The sequence below is a fragment of the Ictidomys tridecemlineatus genome, chromosome 1 (assembly GCF_052094955.1).
Source record: "Ictidomys tridecemlineatus isolate mIctTri1 chromosome 1, mIctTri1.hap1, whole genome shotgun sequence".
Classification (NCBI taxonomy): Eukaryota; Metazoa; Chordata; class Mammalia; order Rodentia; family Sciuridae; genus Ictidomys; species Ictidomys tridecemlineatus.
The window spans coordinates 24,718,990-24,743,676 of record NC_135477.1 but is presented as its reverse complement, the minus strand read 5'-3'; the positions used below and the strand labels follow the sequence as shown (position 1 = coordinate 24,743,676).

At 40.4% G+C, this 24,687-nt stretch overlaps 1 protein-coding gene across 25 annotated transcripts in view; it reads left to right on the top strand.

Moving 5' to 3' along the window:
- The window catches only part of Sufu (SUFU negative regulator of hedgehog signaling), a 112,730-nt gene that overhangs the window by 19,926 nt on the left and 68,117 nt on the right, over positions 1 to 24,687 (top strand). For 24 of the 25 annotated variants that reach the window (XR_013424561.1, XR_013424548.1, XR_013424519.1 and 21 more), the window contains exon 3: positions 15,322 to 15,458. Coding sequence is in view for 16 of the 25 variants with exons in the window: in XM_078018609.1 (XP_077874735.1) it covers positions 15,322 to 15,458 (137 nt within the window). In the remaining 9 variants the exon portion in view is untranslated. Of the gene's footprint in view, positions 1 to 14,116; positions 14,277 to 15,321; positions 15,459 to 24,687 lie in introns of all 25 variants that reach the window. The other variant, XM_040273843.2, reaches the window with a different exon arrangement.

Sequence of the window (24,687 nt, the reverse complement as noted above, 5' to 3'; positions counted from 1 at the left end):
CTTCTTCGTTATAAATTTGCCTCTTTAATTTATAAAAACAATGAACCATTTTGCCAAAAATGTTAAATTACAAAAAAGTTTTGGCAAAAAAAATTATTTATAATCCTACCACTGTTGGTTTATACTTCTGTTCTTATGCTGATTCTATAAATACTTCATAGTAACTGATGCTGACCCAGGTGTGCATTGGTTTTCTGCTTTGTGTGTCCTAACATCTTCCAAGATTTCCCTGCTACCTGGATAAAACTGTTTTCTAAATTCAGCTTCCCCACTGCAGCTAAAATTTCCAGATTCTGAAACAATGTATGTGTTTGAGAAGATGACCCCTACTGATGGCTATGTTATAGTAGCTATATATATATATATATATATATATATATTTTTTTTTTTTTTTTGCCTCCTTGACTTCTTACTGCAGTGCAGAATGCTCTAAGGAGCATGGGTACTAACTGTGCTGGTTGCCCACTTTTCAGTTAATACCTAGATCTTTTGAATCCAAATCACAATTTCACTGTCATGTGGTCATAATAGTCTTGAGGGTATGTTGTTTCTGTTGTTGTCCCCTTAAAAAGGTCTGGATTGGGTGATTAGTGTCACCTAGAAATAAACACCATGAGCCTTCTTACTTCTTCCTTCCTTGTGTGTGTGAATGAAGAATAGTGAGTGTCACAGGCTTCGTGTATCCGGGTTCACAAAATATTTACAAGCACAAGTGCCCAGAGGTGGTTGAAATCCTTTTCAGGTAATTGTCAGAAGTAAATGGCTTATGAGACTTTCTGTCACACATAGGAAATCAAATTGTGTAGTAATTTCATATGTTTGCAACTGGACTGAACAATGGATCTAAGAGAAAGGGTGGCCTGCTGTCATTTCCTGGTACAGGGTCTACCGGGTGATGGATAGGCAGGCCACATGGTTTCCATCCAGCATTCATCACTGGCCTCTCTTCTTTGGAGGGCCAGACGTCCATTTATTACACAGATTATCAATGTTGGGACATGGTTCTGGGTATGAGGTATGTGTTAATGAATAGCACAAACCTGATCCTGGTCCTCATGGAGCCTTCAGTCTTTTGGTTGAAGATCCTTGAATTAGAAGCATTGTGGGGAGGTGCGCCTGATATAGCTTCAGAACTTTAGGTCATCATGGTGCCTCCCCACCTCCTCTTGTCAAATCAGTGCCTTGAGGCCTGGTGGAAGGTGCTTTGCAATCGGGACTCCTGAGGCTCAGAAATATAGACTGCCCATGTTTGATGCTAGGCCAGCTGCTTTTTGCCAGTGAAGACTTGGGACAGCAGCTTCCCAGAGAGTGTGGTTCCCTGAGCTCCAGGACTTTAAGTAGCACATCAGTTAAAAATAGTGACCCTGGGCTGGAGTTCAGTGGTAGAGTTGCTCAGTGGTAGAGCGCTTGTCTTGCATGTGTGAGGCACTGGGTTCTATTCTCAGCACCACATACAAATAAATGAGTAACACTAAAGGTCCGTCAACAACTAAATATATATATATATATATATATATATATATATATTTTTTTTTTTTTTTTTTTTTTTAAATAGTGACCCTTTCCCTCCTGCTCCCTCCCATGTTATTCAAGCTCCCAGAGTCCCTAGTCATAGAATCACATTTGCCACAGCAAGGCCAACCAAGGAGATGCTTCTGTTTTTCTAGAACTGATCTTCATGTGATGATACCTGGGGCAGCTTAGAGCTCTGTCTCTGTCCTCAGGTCTTTCAGCTTGAGGTCAGGAGCTCACATTGCCATGGCTATGGGAAGAAATAACTGCCGGATAATGGGGCCTGGTCCAGGCTTCCAGTCCCAGAGGAGTGAGCTGGCTTGCTGTACTTTCTGCCTATTGATAGATTTTGCTCCTTAATGTTTCTTAAAGGATTGACTGTCAGAGGGGGAAAGAAACAGTGAAAACTGACAGGCAACACTATGGCTTGCCCTAACCCCTTCTTACTGGTCTAGCTTTTCCAATATATCAGGTTGCAGACATGCTGGATTCCTGCCCTTAGAGCCAGTCTCACAATTTTTCATTCTTGTAACCAGGGCTTTGGGGTCAGAGCTTTGTAGAAGCATTGCTAATATGGATCCCTAGTTCTGTGCTGGTTTTTTCACCAGGGACAGTGTCTGCAGCATCCCATTTGGTCACTTTTCTGCTCAGAACCATACAATGACTTCCTGTTTCACTGAGTAAAAGCCACAGGCCACAGCCTTCAAGATGTATTGCCCTCTTCTTTAGTCTTCCTCCTCTGCTGCAGCTCTTCCCTTCCTCACTTTGCTTTCTTCACTATGGCCCCTATCCTATTCCTCTGAAGTGCTTAGGCACTCTTTAGCCTTAGGGACTTTGTACTTGCTGTCCCCATACCTGGAAAGCTCTACCTGCAGATAGCCCCATGCTTCACTAGCTCACCTCTTCAGATCTTTCCTCAAATACCACCTTTCAATGAAGCCTTCTCTGTCCTCCTTGTTTAAAAGGGGATCCCTGCTTCTCTCCACGAAGGTTAGGGTTAGGGTACCCAGACAAGTAGAAGTAGGGTGGAGAGGGTACATTTTGCAGTTATCAGTAATTGCTTTCTTGAAGTTTTGAATGATATTCAAGGACAAGGTGGCAGTCAGGGTTGTCACATCATACAACTCTAGGGGCACTGTTCATTTTATTTTGTGCAGTTGATGCTCCCTGGAGTTCTACAACTCTGGGAGCCCTGGTCATCCAATTGTATGAAGCCCCTAACAGTGAAAAGAGCTAGTGTAAAGACCCTGATGCAAGAGGGACCTTGAGGTATTTTGGAACAGAAAGAAGGTCAGTATAGTAAGAGAGGAAGACAGTGGGGCAAGATGAATTTGCAGAGTTTGAAGGCAATATAAAGAATGGGACATTCAATGAAGTTTTTTTTGACTGGTGAGGGAAACAAAGGGATGATGTGGCAAGAGCAGGAATGGGATTTTTAGGAAGCCTTTCCAGTGGTGTGAGAATGCAGTACTAATATAAGGGAAGGAGAATTGAGTTGTGATGATTCTGCTTCTCTAAAAAGGAAACGGCAACAAAATTGGCTCAAAGGAAATGCCATTAAGATATTTGAATCTGACTTTGATAGTAACTAAGGGGGAACCTCATTGCTTTTTAATATTATCTTATCATGCTTGCTGTTTAATGTCTCAGCCAGATTATCTCTTTGGAGTCAATGGGAATATTATTACCATTTAGCACTCATTGCTCAACTGAGACATGGTGTACCCATGTATAGCACACACAAAAAGTACAATCCTTGCCCTTGGAAGCTGATATACTAAAAAAATTTATTTTATTACTCTGTCATGACCTTCTGGGGTGGCTGGCTTCCCAGAGTACTGGAGGATAGTGGGTGGATCAGGGGCCCCTGGTTAGGTAGCTCCCTTGGCTCTGGGGTCAGCAAGAAGCCCTCAAACTGTATACCTGTGTGCAGAGGGGATCCCACTTCCCCAATTAGACTGTGATCTTACCTCTGTTGGCTCAGCCTGTCTTTTTTAATTTTAAAAAGATTTTTAAAGATGTTTCTTGAAACTAAAGCCAAGGGAAGCTATCAGAGTTCCCATAGCATGCCACACTGGCTTGGGATCCCCCTGGGACTGAGCCTCTGGTTCTTTGTGGGGACTGAGAGTAGAGGGAAGAACTTACCCCCAGTCTCCACCCAAAGTTGACTGTGAGGTTCCATCACTCTTTAAGAAAGAGCCTGCTGCTCCTAGCATGGATTTTTCTTAAATTTGATGCTTTAGTCTGAGAAGTTCTTTGCTTACTGAAAGCCCAGGACAGAGTTAAGCAGCCAAAGTATTGGGAGCCAAGAGAGTTTGTTTGGCTGGATTCTCAACTGAATCAGTCCTGAGAGCTACTGTTTTTAAACTTGAGGAATGCTGTGGGAATGCGGTCCTTGGCTCCCAGCAAGGGGTCTTAGGAAAGGGCTACTTGGTGAGTCAAATGTATTTCATGAATCTGTTTGGACAGGGTTTAGCAGGAAAAAAGCATGTGAAATTCAGAGTTAAAACTCAAAGGTGACTGGCTGCTTCCATTGCAGCCTGTTACACTCCCAGCTCCCAGTGTGATCATAGTCTCCATTGGTTGTGTTGTTCTTTTGCTTTTGTTTTTTGCAGTGCTTGTAAATGAACCCAGGACCCTGTGTGCACTGCCCAAGCACTCTACCATTAAACTGTGTCCCCAGCCTTAAACTAATGTGTTCTTTTTTTCCTTTTTTTTAAGATTATACAATGATTTATATAATGGGAAGCTAACTTTTTTTAGTGCTCTCAAAATATTACTATATAAACATATTTCAAAATAACTTCACAAAGTTTACTACCCAGTACTGTACTTGTGCTGTCACCAAACATCATTTTCAAATGGTTGATGAAGTATTAGTAATTGTGAATTGTTCAAAGTGAAAGCATTGTCTCTACAAATACTTACTTAGAATTATTTGTTGAATTCCACTGTAATGACTATTGTTATGTGTGGTAGCAGTCAGGAAGACTTTCAGGTTTGGTTTGAGGGCTTTGGGAGCGATCCCAGACCAGGAAATGGTGTAAAGCTGGCAGATTTCAGGCTGGAAGCACTGGGCCCATTAAGCCTCAGAGCCTGGAAGCTACAGGCATCTGTAGAAGTTCTCAGGGGACGTGATGAGCAGGGACTTCTAGCAATCAGTAAGAGGAGAGGTGATTAGGCATGCATGCGTGAGCATGCTCGCCAGTACCAGACTCTGTGCCATCCCAGAAAGTTTCTGGATGGCACACTGCCCTGCGGGGTGAGTGTCTTCACCCCAGTTGTACAGATGAGGCATCTGGGGCACATGTAAGTTAACTTTCCCCAGGGTCAGCCAGAAGATGGTAGAGGTGGGATTGGCATCGCCTCAGTCAACCTCCACAGCCTGTATTTGTGGCCATGTTGCTGGCTCTTCTCTAGCCTATTATTGGGCTCCTGGAGAGATAGAGTTTTACGTAATTTCTACCATAAGTCCACCCTGTGACCTCCAACAGGCCAAAGAGGGCCGAGACTGAGACTATCCGATGTCCATCTTCCTTACTGCCCTGCTTCCCTGTTACTGCTGGCAGGCTCACCATTTTGCCCCCACCACTTAGCCCTTGCCCTTGGGCAGGCCTCTAGTGCTCTTCATGTCTTCTGCACCATTTTTATTTTTTCATTTCATTGCTTGCTTGATTGATATTTTGCCCAGGCTGACCTTAAACTTCCGGGCTCGAGTGATGCTGCCTCAGCTTCCCCAATAGCTGGGGCATTAGGCATGTGCAACTGCACCCAGCTACACAAATATTTTGAATCATACTTTGTTAACTTTTGTGTCACAATTTTTCATGACCATTTGCTTTTGGTAAAATCTGTATGGTAGGAAATTTACTTTTTTCACCATTTTTAGTGTATTGTTGAGTGGAATTATATATAACTAACCTCATCACCATTCATTTTTGGAACTTTTATATCTCCTAAACTGCAACTTTGTACCCATTAAGTAATAATAACTTCCCATTGCCTGCTTTCCTCCATCCTGGGAACCACTGGCTATTTTCTGTCTCTTTGTATTTGACTACTCTTGAGTACCTTGCATAAGCAAATTATACAGTATTTGTCCTTTGTTTCTGGTTTATTTCACTTAGCATGGTGTCTTCAGGATTTACCCATGTTGTGTGTGCCAGAATATACTTACTTTTTTAAAAGGCTGAATAATACTCTGTTGTTTTTATAATCCACTTATCTATTAATAGGTTCTTAGCTAAGTTGCTTTTAGCTTTTTTGCTGATGTGAAACAGGTGTACCAAGCCCTGCTTGCAGTGCTTTGGGTGTACCAGCAGAAACCCAGAGGTAGAATTGCTAGATCACATGGTGATTTTTTGTTTAATTTTGTGAGGAACCCACCTCACTGTTTTCCACAGCAGCTGCATCCTTTTACAGTTCTACCCGTAATGTGCAAGGGCTCTAATTTCATGACCATTTGAAAAGGAGTTATTTACAATAGAGACTCTACACTAGGGTTCAGATGTAAGCTTACCAGGTAGAGACAGAGAGAGTTCTTCACCTCTCAAAGCTCACAGAGCAGTCCCTGCTTTCTTGCTAGCCCTGTTTTTTTTTTTTTTTTAATTGTAGATGGACACAAAACTTTTATTTATTTGTTTGTTTATTTTTATGTGGTGCTGAGGATTTAACCCAGTGCCTCACACAGCTCTACCACTGATCTGCAATTCCAGCCCAAGCCCTGGTTTTTAATCACTGTAATGCCCTACCATACAACGTACCAGAATTTATATAATTCCCCTACTTTAGGACATTTAGAGTGTTTTTAAATTTTTTTTACTCTTATAAATGCTGCTGAATATGTTTATGCCAAAGGCTTTTTCCAAATATGAGAGTATTCCCTTAGGATGAATTTTCAGAACTGGGAGCAACTACTAAAAATAATAGCTTGCACTTAAATTATTCCTACTGTGCTCCATATACGGGATCACAGGCACATAGCATCTTTTGTGGCTTTTTAAAAAATTTTTTCTTAGTCATATATGGGCACAATGCTTTTACTTTAAGTTATGCTGAAGATTGAACCCAGTGCCTCACTGTGTTAGGCAAGCGCTCTACCACTAAGCTACAACTCCAGCCCCTTTTGTGGCTCTTTCCCTAAGACTATTTTTAGAACTGTTTTAGGTGTTCAGCAAAATTAAGCAGAAGGTACAGTGTTGCCATATACCTTTCTCTTGTACTTACATATGCAAACAAGTACATTCTCTTCTGTTTTATCTTTGTCTCTATTAAATACTATGAATTCATACTGATTCCTTCAGTTTCAAAACTATACTTGGGGAGTTAATTCTAGCCTGCATTTTTGTTGTTGTTAATATATTTCTGATTGACATATATTTACTAATTTAAAAGAAAAACTTGTGAGACAGGGTCTTGCTAAGTTGCTGAAGCAGCCTCAAACTTGCCACCCTCCTGCCTTGGCCTCCAAAGTCACTGGGATTATAGGCATAGGCCACTGCGACTGGCTATTTACCAATTTTTAATTTCTCTGACAGAGAAACCCAACTCTCATTATACACAATACATTTACACATAGTGTAGCTTCAGAATTAACCCATATTAGTGCAAAAGTAAACCAACTATCTATAGAGTTTAGTATTTGTTTACAGGTCTTTTTGTCTTTAGCCTGAAGATACAGCCTTTGGCAAAAAGCTACAAAAGTTATTTGAGTAACTCCCCGCCCCCTTTATTTTCCATCTTTAGTATGGTCATATTGGAGTATGTGAAAATGTTAGCATGGATCCCAAAGTGAGAACTATACAAAAAGGTATATTCAGAAAAATGTCATATAATATCCTGAAGTCCTTTATGTTGGGTTCCCATCTACTATATATAGGCAATCCATCTCAGTTTCCCATTTTTCCTTGCTGTGTAACTTTTTGCATAAATACACTCATATATGTGTAATTTTTCTATCTTCCCTTCTTTCTTCCTCAAAAGCATACTGTAGAATTCTTTTGCTTTTTTATTTAACAGTGTCCACATCAGCTTATAGAGTTTTTCACTCTTTCTTACAGCTGTATAGTAGTCTTTGAATCACATTGTCTTATATCACATTTTGGTGGTTTCCAGTATTTTGCAATTACAAATTCTTAGAGGTGGTAAACATATAGTTTTGATAAGTATTGTTAAATTCCTCTCTATAAAGGTTGGGTACTAATTTGTTTCTTTACAAGAACATATGAGAATTCCTCTTTCTCTACAATCTCACCAACAGAATGTGAAACTGTACTTCTTAATTTTTGCCAATCTGATAGATGAGAACAATCTCATAGTTATCTTAATATGCTTAATTTGCATTTCTGTTATTATGAATGAAATAAAACATCTTGTCATGGACTTAAGAGACTTATAGAGTTATACATTTGCTTAACAGGAATACATTCTGAGAAATTCATCTTTAATCCATTTTGTTGCTGTGTGAACATCATACAGTGTATTTACACAACTCTACTGCACACTTAGTAAGCCTACTACACACCAAGGCCATATGATATAGCCTATTGCTCCTGGGCTATAAAACTATATAGGGTTTTATTGTACTGAATGCTGTAGGCAATTATAACACAATTGTATTTGTGTATATAAACAGAATGTACAGTAAAATAACAGTATAAAAGATAACAAATGACATACCTGTATAGGGCACATGCAATGATTGGAGTTTACAGGACTGGAAGTTAGTAAATAAGTGGTAAGTGAATGTGAAGACCTAGGACATTATATTCACTACTGTAGACTTTATAAACACTAAATACTTCGCACTGAACTTATGAAAATCTTTTTCTTTCTTCCGTAAGAAATTTTAGTTTACTGTTACTTTTTTGCTTTATAATCTTTTTAATTTTTTTAAACATTGACTTTTACAACTACAGAAATATTTTCTCTCATTATATCCTTGTTCTGTAAACCTTTTTTAAAAATATTTTCTTAGTTGTCAATGGACTGTATTTATTATATATTATTTATTATATATATCATTTATTATATGCAGTGCTTAGAATTGAATGTATTGCCTCACACATGCTAGACAAGTGCTCTACCACTGAGCCACAACCCCAACCCCTGTAAACTTTTTTTAATGAAAAAATTTAAATGTTCAACTATTTTGTTGGAACTGGGTGTGTAGTGCAGTGTTTAGCATACATGAGACCCTGGGTTCAATCCCCAGCCCCAAAGAATAAAAAAAAAAAAATTTGCTAAAAACTAGGACATAACACATTAGCCTAGGCCTGCACAGGATCAGGATTATTATTCTTATTGTCTTTTATCTCCATATCTTTTACTACCATGTCCATCTGAGACCCTATTTTAAAATAAAAAAGGACTGGGGATGTAGCTCTGATAAAGCACCCACTGAGTTCAGTCCCTAGTACCTTCCCCCAAAATTACCAAGTGCTGTACATAATTGTATATGTTATGCTTTTATATGATAGGCAGTGTTGCATCAACACAAATATATGAGTAAAGTATTGTTCTATGATGTTATAATAGCTGAGTGTCTCTAGCCGATAAAAATTTTTCAGCTCCATTATATTTTTTTAAAAAATTATATATATATATTTAGTTGTAGATGGACACAATATCTTCATTTTGTTTGTTTATTTTTATGTGGTGCTGGAGATCGAACACATGCTAGACAAGCACTCTACCACTGAGCCACAACCCCAGCCCCTCAGCTCCATTAATTCTTATGAGACCATCATAAGATGATTATATATTTGTTCTACAGTGACTGAAACATTATTATGATGCATATATGTCTATGTATACAGTTTGTGAGCTTTTCTCTGTAGACTAGGTTTTAGTTTTTTTCTAAATTAAAAATATAATAAATTTATTGAGATACAATTCATATACAGTTCATGCTTTTTGTTGTTGTTGTTACTGGGGATTGAATTTAGGGACACTCAACGGCTGAGCCACATCCCCAGCCCCATTTTGTATTTTATTTAGAGACAGGGTCTCACTGATTTGATTCTCCTGCTTCAGCCTCACAAGCCATTGGGATTACAGGCATGCACCCCCATGCCCCGCCAGTTCATTCATTTAAAGTATACAGTTTAGTGGTTTTTAGTTATGTAATTAATCTCCCATACCATCCAATTTAAGGCCTTTTTCAAGATGGGCCCAGTGGTGTACTCCTGTAGAAGGGTAAGGCAAGAGGATATCAAGTTCCAGGCTAGCCTTGACAACTTAGTGAGACTCTGTCTCAAAGAAAAAAAATTAGAAAGGACCCGGGAGTCAGACAAGGTGGCACACGCTTGTAATCCCAGTGGCTTAGGGAGGCTGAGGCAGGAGAATTGTAAGTTCAAAGCCAGCCTCAGCAAAAGCGAGGAGCTAAGCAGCTCAGTGAGACCCTGTCTTTAAATAAAATACAAAAAAGATCCTGGGGATGTGGCTCAGTATTTGAGTGCCCCTGAGTTCAATCCTCAGTAACCCCCCTCACACACACAACAGGACTCGGGAATCTGTGTGGTGGTACACATCTATAATCCCAGCAACTTTGGAGGCTGAGACAGGAGGATCACAAGTTTGAGACCACCTCAGCAACTTAGTAAGGTCCTAAGTAACTTAGTGAGACCCTGTTGAAATAAAATACAAAAAAAAAAAAAAAAAATGCTGGAGATATTGTACAGTGGTTAAGCACCCCAGGTTCAATCCCAGGTACCAAAAAGAAAACAAGGACTGGGAATGTCCTTTTATGGGGTGAGTAATTGGTCATGAAACATATACAAAAAGCCCAGGAGACACCTAAGCCATTAAGCAACATATTCATGAAAGGTGGACTCTGCTGTGGATGAGAAATTACAAGGAGGCCTCACCGTCTTCTAGCTATTCTGCATCCCTTCATCCTGAATCCACTGCTCACCACATAACCTATGATTACGTCAATGGTAAATGTAGGTCAATGGTAAATTCCCCCAAATTTGACCCCTAGTACTCTCCTACACATTCTTTTCAGTACTCTTAAAAGAAACTCTGTGTCCATTAATAGTCACACCCCATTCACCCTCAGTCTCTCAGCCCTGGACAAGCACCATTCTATTTTTTCCTATAAATTTGCCTATTTTGGATGTTTAACAAATATAAGTTACGTATTAAAAATCATAGTAATATCAATGGAATCATACAATACAGGTGTTTTGTGACTTGCTTCCTTTCACCTAGTAAAATTGAAGTTCCACAATGTTTACAGTGTAATTTCCTAACCGTGTAATCCTTGAAACAACTTTGTGAAGTAGTTATTGTTATTATCCCTATTTTATAGATGAGGAAACTGAGGCACAGAGATTAAATATCTTGCTCTGTGGCTTATGGAATATTACTGAAATATTTCCCTCAATATTTCTCATCTTACTTAAATGAGGATCACAGTGGCTGAGCTGTATAAATGATAAAACATAGGAAAAGTGGTTTATTCAAAGGCCTCAAACTTCAGTATTAAGTAAATTGTAGTGGTTATTAATACATAGAGGTAGGTAAAGACCTGGTTCATTTGGCATGGTTGGCCTTGCCTTCTCTAGCATTTAGGTGTACCTGAACTGTTTGTTTTTTTTTTTAAATACCTTGAAATTCACCTCCTTAAAGTGTACATATGATTCAGTTGTTTTTAATATATTCACAAGGTTGTAAATTGTTAAATTTTAGAACATTTCCATCATACCCCAAAGAAATTCTGTACCCTTTAGCAAAATCACTCTCCATTCCCTCTTCATCCCAGCCCCTCCTGGCAACCACTGATCCTCTTTTTATCTCTATAAATTTGTTCATTGTGGACACTTCCTGTAAATGGAATCACATAAGTGATCTTTTGTGTCTGGCTTCTTTCACTTAGCATAATATTTTCAGGGTTTATGTATGTTGTAGTAAGTATGTATACACCATTCTTTTTTTTTTTTTTTTGAGAGAATCTTTTTTTGTAGATGGACACAGCACAATGCCTTTATTTTTTTGTGGTGCTGAGAATCAAACCCAGGTCCTGCCCGTGCTAGGCAAGTGCTCTACCGCTGAGCCACAATCCCAACCCATACACCATTCATTTTTATTGCCAAATAATATTTCATGTGTATCATTGTACAGATATTCCATATTTTGTGTATTCTGCAGTTGATGGGTTGTTTCCACTTTTTAGCTATTATGAGTAAGGCTACTATGAACATTGGTGCACAGGTTTTTATGTGAGCACGTTTTCAGTTCTTTTGGGTATCTTCTTAAAAGTGGAACTCTGTGTCATATGGTAAACTGTTTTAACCCTTTCAGGAACTGCCGAACTGTTTTCCAGAGCAACTTCACCATTTAACATCCTCCATTAGCAGTGCAAGAATGTTCTGATTTCTCCTCATTCCTGTCAACACTTGTTATTGTCTGTCTTATTTTAGCCCTCCTGGAGGCTATGGAATGTTATCTCACTGAGATGGTGTTTTTGTTGTTGTTGTTTTATTTTATTTTTGTAGTATTGGGAATTGAAACCAGAGCATACTAGGCAAGCACTCTACCACTGAGCTTCATCCCCAGCCCTTTTGATTTTATTTCAAGACAGGGTCTTCTAATGTGTCCAGGCTGGCCTTAAAGTTCTGATCCTCCTGTGTAGCTGGGTAATGCCACCATGCATGGCTCACTGAGGTTTTGATTCGCATTTCCCTAATGACTAGTGATGTCAAGCATTAGATGCTAGCTTTCAGATTGGCTCTTTCTGTGTCCTGAGCTATGTAATTCCTCTAGAGAGTCTTACCTAGGTTTCTTTTTCTTTCTTTTTTTTTTTAAAGAGAGAGTGGGGGGGGGAGAGAGAGAGAGAGAGGGAGAGAGAATTTTTAACATTTATTTTTTAGTTCTCGGCGGACACAACATCTTTGTTGGTATGTGGTGCTGAGGATCGAACCCGGGCCGCACGCACGACAGGCGAGTGTGCTACCGCTTGAGCCACATCCCCAGCCCCTTACCTAGGTTTCTGTTTGCCTCCTGCCTGAAGTCATTTTGACCTCTTAGATTAATTGATACCTCCTTAGTTGAGATGATTTAGGAGAGGCCTTTGGGTAAGCTCTGATGGTCAGGCATCTGTGCGTGTAGGTCAGGCATGTGTTCAATTGGCAGGTTTGATGTTACCATGAGGCTGATACAGCCATTGTGTTGGCTTGCCAGCTGCTGTCCAGCTTCTCCCTGGGATACTCCAGTGAGTGGATTAGGGATTCTTGAGCTGAAACAGTCTTGAGGGCCCATCTCATTCATCCTTCTGCAATAAGACAGAACCCTCACCCTGACCCTACCAGACTGGGGAGAATCTTTTACTCATTTCTTTAAAAATCCCTACAGGAAGAAATTTTTATTGACCCCCATTTATACTAGCCAGTATTTTAGCAGCCTTCTATGTTGGAAAAATTCTTTGCACTGACCCAGATCCCACCTTCTACAGCACATGCCAATTTCCTTTCATGCTTTCCTCTCTCAGAAGACATGAGAGACAGCTGCTCCCTTGGAGGGGATTCATTCACTGGTCAGACAAAACCACTTTGGCAGGAGAAGCCCTCATGTGAGGAAATGCAGACCAAGCAAGGCCCCTCCAGGAGACTTTAAATACTGAATGACCTTGTCACTTGACTATTGCCTGAGCAGCCTGCTTTGAAAAAGAGACTTTCTGTCAGGCCCAGGTTATGAGTTTATCCTGAAACTCGTGTTTCAGAGTATAGAGGCTGTGTCCAGTCAGCCTAGTGGGTGGTAATCAAATGCAGGTGGAGACCATCTGGCCAGGCCTGGCCCTCTCTATAGCCAAATGAGGTCTGGCCTGCCCACCACAGAGCTGGCCCAGAAAGCACCCTGTGTGGAGACAGATGGTGTACACATGCATGTGCACAGATGCACATAGTAAAGTGATTCTATGTGGACATGGATCTCCATCTCAGTGTTCTCCCTATTGTGCAGCCAAGATGAACATGTTCCTCTTAGTTTGTTTTTCAAGTTTTTGTGGTTAGAAATCATGTATTTTCCTTGGACCAAGATGAAAGCCTTGGAATAATGGTCTAATACATTTTACAAAGCTGCCTCTAATTGGTGACTGCTTAAAAAATCTTCCCTTTGCCCTAGTGACCTATCTCCTTTTGCAGAATTTCAGAGTCAGTCTTGAATTACCTATGTGTTTTCACCTCTTCAAAATTGCAGTCCCAGGGAGGCAGCTTTTGCAACCTGTTTGCCTAGCTGTTCCCTCAGCTCCTCTTCATTGAATTGACCCCAACAGGGTGATTCAACAAGGAAATAGCTTAAGTAGTGTCACTTTTAAGCATCTTTCCTAGCCAATCTCCAAAATTCTACATGTGTACTCTCCAAAGGGAGTCTGCTTCCCACATAGCTAAATAATTGGAGAAAATGCAGACTATTGATACTTCCTTAAAATATAGTTGGGCTTAACCATCTACGAATTTATTTTCAATCCAAAAGAAATTGAATTTAGCTTCTCAGAGGTGACTTTTCCCCATGGTGCTAGAGAGCCAAGTTCCTCCAAGCACCCAAAGCCAAGGCTAGGACTAATATCAGCTTCAGACATTGGACTCTGTTTGTTTCTCTCCAGTCTTTCTCCCTGGCCTCTTGGGGTTGTTGATGAAGAAAAAATGCTACAAGGAATTCCAGGGTTGGGCATTGACTGTATCATCAGCCCTTGAGAATATTCCCTTTGATCGCCTGTTCCAGAAGCTTGGCTAGCAAGATATTGGCTGTCATCTTAGTTTATGGTTTGTATTTGTATGCTGGGGAGTTTACATGTGTATAGTCATTGTAGCTCGAGTTTGTACAAGATATAATTACTGAAAATTATATCATGTACATATTATAACTGTTAACCCTTCCTGTGCTGGCAAGCCTCAGAGCTCTCAAGAACTCCTGCCTGTATGCCTCCCTCACCTGAGGAGGTATGGCATCAACTAACCAGGCTCTACTCTCTGACCCACATCATTGCTCTCTCTGGCACCAGTCTATTTCAGGGACTTCCCTGAGACTCAGAACTTCTGAGCATTTCCTAGCAGACAGTAAGGCCAGCATTCTGACCTTGTCTTATCGCCACAGGAAGGAATCATGGTTACAGAACCAGTATTCCTCATCATTCAGGGTCACCTAGAGATGGGAAGGGAGGCAAACTGTAATGTTTCAGGTTCCAAAGATTCAAGAGTGCTTGTGGTTTCCAGAGGAGCAGTGTTGACTGATGCAGGCACGAGGGGTGCTAAGTTTCAGGAAGAAGAGGGCCGCCCCGTGTTTGGAATCTACTTGGGGACCAATCTACAGCCAGTGCAGTCAAGGATGTACCCTATGGGGTAGAATGAACCTAGGGTCTTATCCTCACAGAGCACACAGCCTTTCACAGGACACATATCCTTAGCAAACTAAGTGTGGGTGCTCATTAGCAGCTTGAAGGAGTAAGGAGCATGATGAGGAAGCTTTGCAGTAATGGTGCCTCAGTCATACAAAAAGGATTGTTCTAGAGTCACAAAATCTGGAACTCATAATTCACAGTGCCAGCAGGGAAGGAAGTTTGGCTAGGCTCAGGTCTTATACATGTGTCCACAGCTAGCAGGAGGGTAAGGCAAGAATTCTGGTTCCTTAAAGTCTTTTGAGGTCCCGAGGTCCTTCTCCCCCCAGGGCTCATACCCTGGAAAATTCCCCTGAATAAAAGGTTTGTATGCTGCGGCCACCAAACAAAGCAGGGAGCTTTGGTTAGACTTTCAAACAAGGTTTTTTCCTAAGGTAGTTGAACTTAAAACATTTGCTTTTTATTCTTTTCAGATTTACTGGAACAGATGGACCTAGTGGTTTTGGCTTTGAGTTAACATTTCGCCTAAAGAGAGAAACTGGGGAGTCTGCCCCACCAACATGGCCAGCAGAGCTAATGCAGGGCTTGGCCCGATACGTGTTCCAGTCAGGTAAGAGTCCAGGGGATGGTTGGGGTGCTGGTCCTGCCGTGAGCCTGGTCAGATTTGGGAACTTACAGGCATATTTTGATGTCTGTGGAGTCCTTTCCTGGGTAGAAAGCTACCTGGGCCATAGCAGAGAGGCTTATATCCCTAAGCCCTCCTGCCACTGTCCTTATCACCCTGCCCCTGTTGCAGTCTTCCATAATTAGCCTGGTTCCTGCTCCCTGCTCCCAGTGGTCTAGCTGTCTCTGTTTCTGGAACTACAAGGACCATGCTAATCTTGGCTCAGGCTCAGTTAATAGTAGGAAATGGGACAGAGGGAGAAAGAGAAGGGCCAGGAGCTTTCTCCCTCACAGGGTGAAGGGGAAGCTAGAATCAGGGAAGGCCTAAATGGTCAAATATTTTTTAATTCAGATATTTCACAGGCCCTCCAGAGGAGGGCTGAAGACTGCTGATATGCACCCTGAAGTGGGTACCTTGTACTGAGGGTCTTAGTCTTACTTGGCTCAGACTGCCTGTATCCTCCGCTGGGGTGAAAGGTTGGAGTGAAATGTCCTGGAGGCTTCGTATCATCTGATGTTTCTGTATGGGTAATGAATTTCTGCATGGGTAATGAATTGCTCTGGAGCGCTTCCCCTATGACCTCAGGTGTTTTTCTTTTTCTTTCATTCTTTTTATTTTGGGTTGGGAGGGTGGTGGAATTGAACCCAGGGGCACTTAAGCATTGTCCCCAGCCCCTTTTTATATTTTATTTAGAGACAGGGTCTTGCTGAGTTGCTTAGTGTCTCAGTAAGTTGCTGAGGCTGGCTTTGAACTTGCGATCCTCCTGCCTCAGTCTCCAGAGCCACTGGGATTATAGGCGAGTGCCACCTCGCCTGGCTATGACCTCAGCTTTTGTTTCTTTGTTTTGGTAAGCAGCCTCAACACAAGGAGAGTGGATTGTAAATGTGACAGTTTAAATGCACTATGATCTTTGATTGGATCCTGAATTAGGAAAAAAAAAGTCATTTGGACAATTGGAAAAATATGAATGTAGACTATATGAAGTAACAATATTATATAGTATATTAATACTATTATCTATCAATATATTGGAAAATAGTATTATAGTTCTGTGAACTTACTTGGATGTGATTATGTCATTATGGTAACATAGGATAATGTTCTTCTTGGGAGATACAGGCGGATTTATGGATAAAATGGCATGCTGTGTGCAACTTAATTGTCAAATGATTCATCAAAATAAATAAATAAGATGTGTGTGGGAAGAGAAGAGAAAGCAAATGGGGTAAAATGTTAACAGCTGGTGAGACTAGGTGGAGAGTAATTGAATATTCATTGTACTGTACTTACACTTCTATGGGATTGGAAATTTTCATGGTAAAATTGTGGCTGTTGTCGTAGTTCAGTGGTAGAGCATTTGCCTTGCAAGTACAAAGCCCTGAGTTCAATCCCCAGTACTGCCAAAAACAAAAACTGAACAAACAAAAATTGTGACTGTTTCTTGTTGTGACTGTGTGTTGACTAGTGTGCACTCTGAGTCCCTTCTGCATCAATAATCCATCTTAAAGCATTCTAATGTGACCACTGTAGGTTGCAGCAGATCATGTTAGGCCCCTTCAGGGCAGGCTGACTACACTCCTAAAAGTACATTACTTCTGTTTTTCAGATTTCCTGTGATCTGATTGTACCATTTAGAAAAATAGATGAACCTACTTTAAATTATTTTGGAACATGGCAGGGAATAATAGTAAATTATTTAGATACTAGCAAAATGATAAAGAAAAGTAAAAGATAACTGACTTTAAGGTGGGAATCCATGGCTAAGGACCTAAATGTTGATGAGGAAAAGAGCTAATGTTTACTAGAGTATCCTGTACAACTTCACAGCCAAGCATGACCATCAGTGCTTCCTTAATATGCAGACAAGTTCTGTGAGTTAGGTACTGTTACACCAGTTTTATAGTTGCAGAGAGTTAAGTAGCACATTTAAGATCACACATTTAGCTGGGCGTGATGTCACACACCTGTAATCCCAGTAGCTTGGGAGGCTGAAGCAGGAGGATCGAAAGTTCAAAGCCAGCAATTTAGCGTGTCTATAAGCAACCGGGTGAAACCCTGTCTTAAAATCAAAAATAAAAAGGGATGGGGATGTGCCTCAGTGATTTAGCGCCTCTGGGTTCAATCCCTGGGGCAATGGCAGAATTTGAATCCAGTTAGTGTACTTTTAGTGGAATCTATTTTACCATGCTGGTATATTGCCAATGTCTCAGCTGACATCTGGTTAACTGCATATCTCAGGCCGCACAATAAGAGATTTGAGAATTGTTCACATGAATAATTGCTACTAAATCACATGGCCTATGTGTTTCATGATGCCTTACTTAGTGACATGCTGCTAATGCTTAATATAATGACATTCTAGAACATTCAGAGGATATAGGAAGACAAAAAACATTTATAATAGTTCCAAAATCCATCTTTTCATCTTTTAGCTTTTTTGAGTATGTGTGGTATTGGGCATTGAACCCAACACTTTACACAGGTTAGGCAAGCATTCCACCACTGAGCTACATTTCCAGATCATTTTATTTTATTTTGGACATGGTCTTGCAAGTTGCTTTGGCTAGACTCAGATTTCTAATAATCCTCCTACCTCAGCCTCTCAGGTAGCTGGAATTACAGGCATGTACCATATCATCTTTTAACCACTTTTTTTTTTTTTTTTTTTTTTGGTACCAGGGATTGAACCCAGGCCAGGGGCATTTAACTACTGAGCCACATTCTAGCCCTATTTTATATTTTATTTAGAGGCAGGGTCTTGCTGAGTTGCTAGGGCTGGCTTTGAACTTGAGATCCTCCTGTTTTAGCCTCCCAAGCCCCTGGGAGTATAGGCATTACCACCATACCCAGCATCTTTTAGCTTTTTATTCATGAAAATATGTGTATAAACAGAACACATGTAACTGTGCACTTTGATTTTTCACATACTTAATAATACCCAAATCAAGAAATAGACGAATTCTTCAGAAACCTCCTTTGTGTGACTACCCTTCCTCTAGCCTAACTTCCAACAGCATCATCCTCTTTTTTAAATTTTTAAATATTTTTAGTGTATTATAGTTATGCATAATAGCAGAGTTCATTCTGATATATTCATAAATGCATATAGCATAGTTTTCCCAACTTCAATCCCCAGTGCCAGCCACCTCTCATCCCTCCTCTTGATCCCCTTCCTCAACTCTAGTGGTCTTCCATCTATTTACCCATCTATCTATCTATACCAGGAATTGAACCCAGGGATTTAACCACTGAGCCACATCTGCATTCCTTATTTATATTTCATTTAGAGATAGGGTTTTGCTGAGTTGCTTAGTGCCTCACTAAGTTGCTGAGGCTGGCTTTGAACTTGTGACTTCCTACCTCAGCCTCCCAAGTCACTTATTTTTTAATTGATGCATTATAGTTATATAGAAAGGAATTTTCTTTCTTTCTTTCTTTCTTTCTTTTTTCTTTCCTTTCCTTTCTTTTCCTTCCTTCCTTTCCCTCCCTCCCTCCCTCCCTCCCTCCCTCCCTCCCTCCCTCCCTTCCTTCCTTCCTTCCTTCCCTCCTTCCTTCCTTTCTTTCCTTCCTTCCTTCCTTCCTTCCTTCCACTGGGGATTGCACCCAGGGCCTTGCATGTGCTAGGCAAGCACTCTACCCCTGAACTATATCCCCAAACCCCTTTCTTTATTTTTTATCCTATTTCATTTCATTGTGTAGGTCCTCAGCACCACTTGCTTGAACTTGTTACCAATAACCTAAGTAGGCCTCATCTCTACTCCTCTTCCATATGAAATTCTCCCTTCTGTACATGCTTGCCATATCAAGGGGCACTTAGGAAGGTGATTTAAGAGTATAGCCCCTTAATTAAAAAAAGAAAAAAAAAAAGTGAGTATAACCCCTGGACCAAGACTGCGTGCCTTCACCTTAGCTCTGCCAGTTAAAGCCTCCTGACCTTGGCAGTTAAAGCCTCCTGACCTTGGACATTATTTAAGTTCCATTTACTCATTTATAAAGCCCAGATAATAATAGTAACTGCACATGAAAGTCATTAAGAGGATGAAATGACTCACTTAGAACAGTGCCTGATTAACAGTATTATATAAGTATTACCTGCAATTATTATTATTCAGTCTTTAAAACATATATGAATCAAGGAGGATAGCTTGGTTTTTTTTTTTTTACAGTAATAGTAAAGACCCTATTAAACAGCAAAACCCTTATTAGGATGTGCCTTTTTGTCCCTGAATCAGATAACCTGCTTTAATTGATATGGTGCCATTATTTTGCTCCTATACAGAAAACTGGTAATAGTGATACAAATCAAATGACTTGGTTTTTTTTTCTTTTTAAGAGAGAGAGAATTTTTTAAAAAATATTTATTTCTTAATTTTCAGTGGACACAACATCTTTATTTTATTTTTACATGGTGCTGAGGATCGAACCCAGCACCTCATGCATGCCAGGTGAGTGCACTACCACTTGAGCCACATCCGCAGCCTTGACTTGTTTTATTTAGCACAAACCATCAAACAAATTTCAGTTCAGATGTGGCTCCTTGATTTTATGTAGTTGGTTTATATAGTTGCCTCAGAAGTCTTAGGCAGTCTTTGACATTCTATATGCAGTGGAGTCCTTGTAGTTTGATGGGACCTTAATGTAAATCCTTTAATAAGGTGAAGAATCTTTTGATAGCATGAATAATTGCTCCTTATTGCATATATTTTATAAAATTGGGTTTAAGCCTATCAGGTTTTCTCAGAGCAGAGCATGCTTTACTAATACTGAAGAGAACCTGCCTGTGACTTGGAGGCATTACTCACCCCTGCCTGGTTACACTCTACAAGGATACATATATTGTACAAAACATGTATTTTGTGCTTGATGTGTACACAGATATACCTACATGTGTAAATGGCACCCTCAATCTGTCTGATGTCTTTATGTTGCTTGTGCCATTCACCCTAAACCCTGTAATTTTATGTGGAGCTCTCCATCCACCTATCCACCTGCATGTGAGGACATGCTGTGCAGTATAATTAAGTCAGTGGAATACTGAGACCTGCTTTTCCAGATCCAAAACTCATCCACAGTTTTGCCATCTGGGCTTGAAAATAGCATTAAGGCCGAGGCCGGCCAAAGAAAAAAGAATGATGAGACCCTGGCGGGTATGGAGTTGAGTGGTGATACCCATGCCCAGCTATGGGGCTATGTGAGGCAACCTCTGAAGCTTGCTCTGAAGAATGATTCGAGGAGTCCTATAACAGTCCTGACCTACTGGAGGCCAGTTACCCTTTGGCAGGTTTACTGAGAGGAGGGAAGCTAAGCTGGAAAGAAAATGAAGTGGAAATGAGAAAAACCCAGGAAAGAAGATTATCCAGAGGTGGTGAAGACTTCCAGATGTGGGGATAGGCTATATTATTTTAATTGGGTACTTCTAATTATAAGAAAATGACAGAAACCCAATTTAAACTATGCTAAATAATAACAGACTTTATTGGCTCAGGTATCTGGGACATTTAGAAGTTCAGGTGTGGCTTGATCTGTTTCTTCAGTGCCTGCAGGCCTCTCTATGTTGGTCTTGTACTGCAGACTGGCTCTCTCTTGTGCCAGGACAGATGAATACCAGCATTTCTAGTTTAAGTTTCTCTCCATTTGTAGCCCAGCAAGCCAAAGACCATTTTCTTCCAACTCTCCTATATCAGTCCCAGGGAAGAACTTATATTAGTTCTACCTGGGTCATTTGACCACCTTTATTGAAGGCAGTGATCCATTGGAACATCAGGACTTATGTTTAAAGTCCTCCCCTCCTCATTTCCAACTATATGGAGTAGGAGGGAAGTCCCTTAAGGCAATGGGTAACCACTGGTAGAAAAAGAATACGTTTGCCTTTTGGTAGCAAAATCATTTGCTCCACAGGGTTATAGGACCATCTCTTACCTCACCAATGGTGGTGTGCAGTCACATTTGGAAGCCAGATCTTTTAGAGAAGGTGTAGATAAAACGGGTACCTTTGTTTTTTTTCTATCTTGTATCTATTGGAGTGGTTTTGACTACAAGTAATAGGACATCCTGACTGAATGACCTAGCATAACAATATGGGAAATTTTTTTTTGAGTTGTTGATGGACCTTTATTTTAATTATTTATTTATATGTGGTACTGAGAATTGAACCCAGTGCCTCACACGTGCAAGGCAAGTGCTCTACCACTGAGCCACAACCCCAGCCCACAATTAGGGAACTTATCATGTATAACAAATCATCAGAAAAAGGACATTCCAGTGCTGGTGTCATCTCTTCAATTATATGGTCAGGGATCTAGTTCTTTTTAACTTTATACTGTGCCTTCCTTAGCACTTTAACTTGTCTTTTTAAACTGTTCTCTCATATTCAAATGATGGATGTCGGGGCTGGGGATGTGGCTCAAGCTGTAGCGCGCTCGCCTGGCATGCGTGCGGCCTGGGTTCAATCCTTAGCACCACATACAGACAAAGATGTTGTGTCCGCCGAGAACTAAAAAATAAATATTAAAAATTCTCTCTCTCTCTCTCTCTCTCTCTCTCTCTCTCTCTCTCTCTCTCTCTCTCTCCCTCCCCCCTCTCACTCTCTCTTTAAAAAAAAAAAAAAAAAAAAAGATGGATGTCGTGTTTCCTGGCATCTTGGAATCATATTTGACAGTCTATAAGCAGTAAGCTCTCTCATGTCTATCTTGTGACACTCAAATGAAAACTCAATCAAAACATGCTATAACTTCTCTCACTGATGTCCCCTTGCATCCCAATTGCCAGAATTATATCAAGAAAACAGATCAAGCCCTTTTGGCTAGAAATAGGCCTAGTTCCTCAAAGGGGACAGCCAGGAAAATACACAAATACAAAACAGAGTTCCGTTAGTCAGGAGGGTGCTATGGTTTGGATATGATTTGTCCCCCGCAAAGGTGTACATGTGAAGCTTGGTCCCTAGTATAGTAGTGTGGGTTGGCAATTTCGGTGTTGTGTGGCAGGACTTCTAGCTCTTGAGGTACTACTAAATGAGTTCTTGCAAGAGCACACTGTTGTAAAGTGAGGTCAACCCCACACCTTGGCTTCCTTGTGTCTTGGCCATGAGGCCAGTTCCCTTTCTGCTTCTCCACCATGTTGTGACAAAGCCAGGAGTCCCTCAGTAGGATGTTGACACTGTGTTTAGATCCTCCAGCTATCAATATCATGAGCCAAATAAACCTCCTTACTTTGTAGGTTTCCTATCCTTAGATATTTTGCTATAGCAACACAAACAGATCAAAGCAGAGGGAAATAGCCATCAGATGAGCAAAAAAATATCTACCACTCCCACCTAAAAAGTCTTAGCCCTGCCTGGGATCAGAGGAACCTTGCATATTGGTCAGGACACTGGCCAGTACAAAAGTATCATGTGGGCCGGGTACATTGGCGTACACCTGTAATGCCAGCAGCTCAGGAGGCTGAGACAGGAGGATCACTGAATTCAAAGCCAGCCTCAGCAACTGCAAAGTGCTAAGCAAATCAGTGAGACCCTCTCTCTTAATAAAATACAAAATGGGGGGTGCTGGGGTTGTGGCTCAGCGGTAGAGCGCTTGCCTCACATGTGTGAGACCCTGCGTTCTATCCTCAGCACCACATACAAAGATAAACAAGTGAAATAAAGGTATTGTGTCCAATTACAACTAAAAAAGAAAAATTTTTAAAAAATACAAAATGGGGCTGGGGATATGGCTCAGTGGTCGAGTGCTCCTGAGTTCAATCCCTGGTACCAAAAAAAAAAAACCAAAAAAAAAAAAAAAAGTATCATATGGGAAGAGAATGTTTCAGTCCAGAGGAAAGGGTGTCTGTCATTTCACTTGCTCCATCAGATTTAGAGCCAAATCCAGCTTCTGGCGTGAATCATTTGGAAAGTTCTATAGGAAACACATCAATAACTTTACCATTAGACACTTCAACCACTGTCTTTCCTGCTTTGCAGCTAGTTCCTCTTACTTCCTCCCTATTCCCTTTTAATTTTTTTAAATTTTATTTTTCAGTTGTACACAATACCTTTGTTTTATTTATTTTTATGTGGTGAACCCATGGTCTCGCACATGCTAGGCGAGCATTCTACCGCTGAGCCACAACCCCAGCCCTCCCTTTTAATTTTTTTAAAAAATATTTTTAGTTGTAGATGGACACAATGCCTTTTTTTAAATTTATATATGGTGCTGAGAATTGAACCCATTGCCTCACACATGCTAGGCAAATGCTCTACCACTGAGCTACAACCCTCACACCTCCTTTTTAATTTTTTCATCAGCTTATTTTTCTTCTCAGATTGTCAGTGACTACTCCCTTGTCCTGGACCCTCTGGGTTTTGTTAGAAAGAAACCATCCCCCAACTCAGCAGGGCTTGATTTTTTGAACTATGCTTTAGAGTGCTTTAAAATTCTGCTGGAGAGGCAGTTTGTTTTCTGTTGTGCCATGGGTGAGCCTTTAACCACAAATTCCAAGGCAATTTCACTTGAGTTTTTAAGAGAAACATGGCTCCCTAACCTTGTTTCTGACACTGTGGAAATTCAAGTGCCTTCACTTGCTGCTGTTTAATGGCAACCTCATGACATGTGCTGAGTCAACTCAGTTTGTGATTTAGGTCCAATCAAGGAGGTGATGGCCCCACATGAGCAGGAACATCTCTGACTCATGGCTGATTGAACTGTGGTGTTGACAGACTATCACTAGGGATGTTTTTTCTTAACCTTTCTTCCCCCTGCTTATAAAAGAAATATTTGTTCTTTATAAAAACAGAAATATATGACACTGAAAGTAAAAATCCTTCATAATTTATTCCCCCAATGAGAAAACTTTGGTATTCCTGGTTTCAGATTTTTTTTAATGCATATATCTAGATGGAATTATTATTATTATTTTTTAAATGGTACTAAGGATTGAACCCAGGGTGCTCTGTCACTGAGCTATCCCCCATCCCTTTTAAAAAATTTTTACTTTTAAAATTGGTTCTTAATAAGTTGCCCAGACTGGTCTTGTTCTTGTAATCCTGCTTCCCCAGTCTCCTGAGTGACTGGGATTACAGCTTGTTTTTTTTAATTTAATGTCTTTTGGACATCTTTCTATGTTCATATGTTCTTTTTAACTGTATGCTTTTTTTTTAATTGCTTAGATATACTATTACTTTTTTTAACCACTCTCCTAT